The sequence below is a fragment of the Cibotium barometz genome, chromosome 48, assembly GCF_041138505.1.
Source record: "Cibotium barometz isolate CiBa-2024 chromosome 48, ASM4113850v1, whole genome shotgun sequence".
NCBI classification, from domain to species: Eukaryota; Viridiplantae; Streptophyta; class Polypodiopsida; order Cyatheales; family Cibotiaceae; genus Cibotium; species Cibotium barometz.
In genome coordinates, this window is record NC_141093.1 from 44,690,082 (window position 1) to 44,697,238 (window position 7,157).

At 36.3% G+C, this 7,157-nt stretch overlaps 1 protein-coding gene across 1 annotated transcript; it reads right to left on the reverse strand.

The window, feature by feature from the left end:
• Nucleotides 1–1,605: 1,605 nt before the first annotated feature.
• Nucleotides 1,606–2,554, reverse strand: PSAO (photosystem I subunit O). The gene is made up of 4 exons (XM_086785873.1): nt 2,387–2,554; nt 2,212–2,293; nt 1,882–2,061; nt 1,606–1,782 (listed from the first exon to the last, which is right to left on the reverse strand). Exons 1-4 carry the CDS (start codon nt 2,496–2,498, stop codon nt 1,692–1,694), a joined length of 465 nt encoding a protein of 154 aa, XP_086641999.1. The 5' UTR covers nt 2,499–2,554; the 3' UTR covers nt 1,606–1,691.
• Nucleotides 2,555–7,157: the final 4,603 nt, after the last annotated feature.

Here is a 7,157-nt window from a genome sequence, read left to right on the forward strand (position 1 = left end):
GAAGCTGGCATAGCTGTGATACCATGTTGAGAATCTAAGGTGCTAGGGATAGGCTTGGTAGAGTGTTGCATTTAATGAGAGGGATTAGATTAGGGAGGCTCAAAATAATCAAGATAATCCATGATTAAGAGATGTGGACACCAATGAGAATACTCAACCAAATGTATTGCAATTTTCTTACACCATACAATGAGAGGCTTCTAATATAGATAGCCTCTAGCTAAGACTCTTTGGCATGTGGCATCTTTGAGTTGTCACCTTTCCAAGATAGAACCCACCCGTGTGCATATCCATCCAACTTTGCAACTTGCTCTCGAAAAATCCATCGTAGCAGATAATACGGGGAGAGCTGAGTAAGGTTGGGTGTGGGTATAACGTCAAAGCTAAATCAAATTTCTTAAAGAACCATGCCTTCATATTTCAGCTCAATGGAGGGGTCAATCACCATTGACTTCGCGTTCCTTCATTTAGGCCAAAATTAAAGGAAAAAAGGAGCCTTGAGGGAAATCCCTTTTAACCTTGTGACTATTTCAACGGCTGAGTATCAAAACAAAAAGGAACACCCAAGGCCTAGAATAAAGCTAACCAATGGATAAAGCGCAACCTTGGCTAATCCAGGAAGCCAAGGAAAACCTACTTTTAAGACATCAAACGGAAGGATCCATGTAGAGGGTAAGTACTTTGAAGCACACTATGAACGCTACCACTACAATAAAGGTAAGATACGACCACAACTTCAATCCTAAAAGGGGAAGGAGTGAGCGCTATATATCTCTCAAAACATGAAGCACAGATGGCAGACAAGCTCTTGAACCTTTCAAGCTTGTCCATACATTGCCAAATGGCAATTTCAAAAGCCTATATAAACCTTTAAAAAAAGTGAATATGCGTGCTGCGGAGCCAAAATAACTTTGGAAGGCTCACTGATTACATACGTCAGAAGACATCAACCCATAGTTGAGGAAGAGATGACATCAAAATACCAGGAAGGTAGTATCATCGACGTAAATCTAAAAACCATTTCCGTAGATACGTAATTCACAACCGACTATCAATGATTAAGGATCATGTGTGCACACTTAGAGAGCTTAATCCTAAGTTGAGAATGAGCATAGCTGTAACAGTGTGAGCAAGATAAGGAAAAGTGAATTGCTATACTGCGAGACCTGAAGAACAGGAAAACTGGATGCAGCAATTGGCCACTATGGACACGTCCTAGACCAACGGAAACGCAGTTTTGTTTTAAAGACAAGGAGCGACACTTCTCTATCAGAACCATCGTCGCATTAAGAGTTTAACTGCTTTTATTGAAAAAAGAAACAACTCATGAGAAACGCGATGTATAGCTACCAGCCATTAGTTTTACCACTTGTAGGTTTTAGAGCAAGCTTCGAGCCGAGATTTTACACCTTCGTGGAAGGGTTAGTGGTTGTGCACAAAGTTCCTCGGAAAAGACATATGTGGCTAGCGACATGTTGCGTCCCTTCAGTGCGAGAGCAAAGTGTGCAATGTGTTGGCGACTCAGAATTCAAAGACTAGATACACGGAAATGCGCACTCGAATGTTAGCCCTGACACTACTTACACTTAGTAAAGAGACCACAAATAACAGAAAAGGTTACATTTCAATGTTCCACAGTGTGTACAGCAAGCAAGCCAGCGCCTTCCAGCAGGCCACACTTCAAGCGGAGCTTAAAAGTAGCCGTCTTTGCGTCCCTTGAACCCAATTTGGCCCAACGTGAGGGTAACAAAGAGGCCGATGTGCCATGTGATCATCCACAGCCTTCAAAATTCCAACATGAAGCGGCATTTGATTAAAAGAAGGGTCTAGAAGGAGAAGTAAAACAAAACAACAAGCGAGTGGGATGCACTGTAGTCATACCAGAAGGGGGAGGAGAGGGCGGGACCGGTGGGCCAATGGGCGAGCTCAGGGCCGATGCTGTTGAAGAAGAGTCCGGTCAGACTCTGGCCACCGATGGCCGGGATGCTGGATGGTGCCAGCCATCCGATCAGCCCGAACCCGATAACGGACAAGTCAGTCCGGAGCCAGTCCCTTGCAAAGCTGGCAGGAGCGAATTAAGGTCAGCAGAGATATCAGAGGGGGAGAGAGAGAGAGAGAGAGAGAGAGAGAGAGAGAGGGATGCACCCCATGCTACTCGCTTGTATATTGTAATACCAATTAAACAAGCGGTGTAGCAAATGAGATACTCACCAGGTGACGCGGGCCTTGCCGATAGCATTGCTGCTGTGCAGGAGAACAGAATTGGAAGGAGCCGCAGAACTGCGCAGAAAAGCTAACCCAAAACCAATCCCAACTCAGAAAAACAAACGGATGAATCACTCGACCACAGGCTACGCTAGATTCGGCTGGGCGCATTGCTACTTACAGGAGGAAAGGCTTGCGCCGGAAATGGCACGCGTAGCTCGCGGAACACAGGTGAGGCTCGGCAGTCCCGCCACTGTTGCCACACCGCACTTCATCACTGCGAGAGAAGCCATAGCTTGTCCTGCTGGTCCTATCCCGGCACGCGAGCAGATGGGGAAATGGTCTCTTGTGGAGGTGAGGAGTGGTGATGGAGGGGATCCATCCAATGAGAGAGCTCGTCTATCTCTCCACGTGCATATCTCTTATTGGGCGTTTCTGGATAAGAGCCCTTTTACATAAAGGACCTTCTTTGGATTAGAAGCTCTTCCCATGCAGGAAAGCATTGCGCTCTACAAACACCCGTTCACATGCAAGAGTAGCTCGCAAGAGCTCTTGATATTTTTCACATAGAATCCCCCAAGTCCCATGACATCATGTGTACTATTAATTTCACAAGACCACAACCTCCTAAGCATCAAAAATACTTCACTATAGTGCACTCTCGACACTATGATTTTATGGATTCATGAACTACAAGTGTGTGTGGAAACATTCATGAAGGCAGCATCACAGCATGCGCATAGGACTGGGTGCTAGCCCATCACAGGCAGCCACCTCGCCATCCTCAAAAAACGCCTCTTCAAATATTGGAGAGATGGAACCAGTTATTGCTTATATACAGTTACAACCAACCCTTACCAGTGCTTATGGGATAAGCACATCCCAAGCTACATTGTGCTTTTGCTTCGCTAGCCTTACCTTCACATAACCCCTTCTCCTTTCGGAAATCTAGAGTGTCTAGATTTAATACCATGTGGAAACATCCATGAAGGCAACATAACCTTCACATAACCCCTTCTCCTTTCGGAAATCTAGAGTGTCTAGCTTTAATACCATGTGGAAACATCCATGAAGGCAACATCACGTGTATGTGCGTAGTACTAGGTGCTAAGCCCATCACAGGCAGCTTCCTAGCCATCTGAAAAAGGCCTCTTTGGATATTGGAGAGATGGAACCAATTATTGCTTATATACGGCTACAACCAACCCTCACTAGCGCTTATGGGATCAAAGCCACACACAAGCACATCCCAAGCTACACTGCACTTTTGCTTTGCTAGCCTTTCCTTCAATGTGTTGATTGAATGGTTGAAAAACCTACCCATACATTTGGAGAGTAGAAGCTGTCTACCCACCACCATTGTATCCATGATGGGCATTATGAGGCCCTCTCGTCATCTTTTCACTTTTGGTTAAGTATAAGTGTATATGCACATAAGGGTGGTAGCACCTATCTATGCACATGCTACAATGTAACTGGTTGTGGGGTCAAGGGGGTTGTTATACACCCAATAAGTTAAAGAAGCTAACGTGCCACATACGAGTGCATACTGTGTGGCAAAACTATTATAATAACATGGTCTTTTTTTAATGGGGCTCTATGCCTATATAAGTGAGTGAATTGATCATTATCAAGGGTCTCTAATTGCAAGAATTCTTGAAAGATCTTAGAGTCAACCAAAGTGTTGCAAGGATTCTTGAAAGACCTAAGAGTTAGCCAAAGTGTTGTAGAAAGAACATTGAGTGCTGAAAGCAATAAAAAAGGAAAACGGTTCGCAGAATGAAAAATGCTAGATGAAAAGGCCAAGAAGGTTAGCCTCCTATAACAGAGAAGAGAAGCAGAGAAGAGAGGTATAACTCCAATCCAATAGCATGTAGCTATAGTGTGAAATGGTAGGTGAGTAGTTATGATCATCTACACAAGAGAACATATGTAAGATTCCTCCCCAGCCTCTTAAGATGTCTAGCATCTTCCCCTGTAATCAAATCCCTCTTCAGAAATATAAAAGATCTTGTTTCTACCAGTTTTGACCTAGAGAGAGAAGATGTTCTAGAGAGAGTATTCAGATTTTAAATATTTTTAGATGGAAAAATTTCTCATCTTATTAAAATAAGTTCCCCTAAAACAGAAGTTCAAAAATATTTTCAGAAGGTGCATTAGAAATTAAGTATAATCTGTTCAAGAGGCATTATCCTGGGAGTCAAGATTTTTTTTGAAATTTTAAATTAAGGTTCCTATAGACCAATAAGATTCATCCAAATGTAGGGAGGAGACAAATAGAAGAATAAAAGGAAAATCCCCCAAAAATGAGTAAATACTCACATAAGATGAAGAGTTGACTAAGGACAAGGTTAATAGTTAAAAAAGAGAGATATTTAGGTGAAATGATGCATTTTTGACACCTCAGTATGGGGGAATTCCCCTCATGCACCTATTTCACATGTCTGGGAGAGTTTTAAACTCCCAAATAATGAGATGTTTTTATCTCTCCTCTCTCCTGTTTTAACTAGATCCAAAAAGTGGACTAAACTGACCCAAAAATGGTCAAAATTTGACCAAACTGATCTGAAAAATTCTAGAGTCAGTTGGCTTGGTTAGAAGCTCACTTTTTCCTATAAATAGAAGCCTTCCCCTTTGTTGAAACTCAATAGTGTTTTGCACTGTTACCCTTCTTCTCCCAAGTGCCAAAAACTGTGAATTTTACTCATAATTCATTAGTTTTTGACCTTCCCTCTTCTAAAAGATTGGTGGCCACTCTTGTTTCAAACAAGAGTAGAACCCTCAAACCATCAAGCCAAAGGAAAGCTCTCAAATTATCTATGTAAGTTGGAGATTCTTCTCTTTTCTATTTCTTTTATAGTTTTTTTATGATTTTTGTCTTCTCTAAAATGAAATGATGTTATGCCTCATTGAAAAAAGGCATTTCCCTCTCTTCTTTAGTAAATCCAACCATTCTTTATCCTAGATGATTGCTTATTGGATAAAATCAAGTTTTTCATAATGTTCTCTTAAATAAGTAGAAAATGTTTACACTAGAATGATTTAAATACTCTTGATGAACTTCTAATTAATTTTAGAGAGTTAAAATTTAAAAAATGGTCAGCCATACAAAGGAGGTTATGGCGAAATTTTTTAAAAATTTGTGAAATAAATTTCATCTTTTACTAATCAAAAAGAGTAATCCCCATTGTTAGAGTATTCTAAAAGTGTCATTTTCATTCATGTATAGAAAGATGCATATTGATTAATTTTTATAAAAGAATGATTTTCAATAGAATTAAATTCTATGTATAGAAAGATACATAATGATAATTTATTTATTTATTATAAAAGTGTTACTTTTATCATTATTGATTTTTATGCATAAAAGAATATTTTTTAATTATAAAAGTGTTACTTTTATCATTATTGATTTCTATGCATAAAGGTATGCATAAAAGAATATATTTTTTAATTATAAAAGTGTTCCTTTTATCATTATTGATTTCTATGCATAAAACAATATATTTTTATTATAAAAGTGTTACTTTTATCATTATTGATTTCTATGCATAAAGGTATGCATAAAAGAATATTTTTTATTATTATAAAAGTATTACTTTTATCATTATTGATTTTTATGCATAAAAGTATGCATAAAAGAATATTTTTTTATTATAAAAGTGTTACTTTTATCATGATTGATTTCTATGCATAAAAGTATGCATAAAAGAATATTTTTTTAATTACAAAAGTGTTACTTTTATCATTATTGATTTCTATGCATAAAAGAATATTTTTTAATTATAAAAGTGTTACTTTTATCATTATTAATTTCTATGCATAAAAGTATGCATAAAAGAATATTTTTTAATTATAAAAGTGTTACTTTTATCATTATTGATTTCTATGCATAAAAGAATATTTTTTAAATTATAAAAGTGTTACTTTTATCATTATTGATTTCCATGCATAAAAGAATATTTTTATTATAAAAGTGTTACTTTTATCATAAATGATTTTTATGCATAAACATATGCATAAAAGATATTTTTTATATATTAAAAGTGTGATTTTCATCATAAATGATTTTTATGCATAAACATATGCATAAAAGATATTTTTTTATAATAAAAGTGTGATTTTCATCATAAATGATTTTTATGCATAAACATATGCATAAAAGATATTTTTTTATATTAAAAGTGTGATTTTTATCATAAATGATTTTTATGCATAAACATATGCATAAAAGATTTTTTTTAATTAAAAGTGTGATTTTCATCATAAATGATTTTTATGCATAAATGGATGCATAAAAGAAATTCTTTTATATTAAAAGAGTGATTTTTATCATAAATGATTTGTATGCATAAACATATGCATAAAATATATTTTTATATTAAAAGTGTGATTTTCATCATAAATGATTTTTATGCATAAATGGATGCATAAAAGAAATTCTTTCATATTAAAAGAGTGATTTTCATAAATGATTTTTATGATGATAAAAGTGTGACTTTCATTAGAATTAGATTTTATGCATAAATAGATGTATATAGAATGATTATATTTAAATAAGAGTTCTCTTAATCCTCTATTTAATTTCCGTAAAAATTAGAAAAATGAATAAGTAGATAATCTGTGAGAAGAAATACTACCGTTTCATATTCACTAAGATGGTAATGAAAAAATTCAATTAAACTATCGAAGTCGGAGATCGAGATAAATGATTATTTTATTACTCATCATAAGAAATTCATGTTTTAGAAATCTGTAAGCAAATATTCGTCGAACAAAATTTAGAAAAAGAGAAATTGAAATATTACCTTTCAAGAAAGATAGTTTAGGAAGAACCTTTCCAGACCCAAACTCTGATTCAGACTATTGACAAGGACTTAATTCCTTCGTCAATTTCAATCAATGACGATGTACCCAGTTCAGGAAAAATATACTCAAATCTCCCACTGAAT

Bases quoted from the DNA above. Each gene is read 5' to 3' on its own strand.
- PSAO (XM_086785873.1), bottom strand. From the start codon at position 2,498: ATGGCTTCTCTCGCAGTGATGAAGTGCGGTGTGGCAACAGTGGCGGGA. The intron at 2,294-2,386 runs GTAAGTAGCAAT...GTTTTGGGTTAG, and splicing joins CGGCGCAAGCCTTTCCTCCT to CTTTTCTGCGCAGTTCTGCG. The intron at 2,062-2,211 runs GTGAGTATCTCA...CGCTCCTGCCAG, and splicing joins GGCAAGGCCCGCGTCACCTG to CTTTGCAAGGGACTGGCTCC.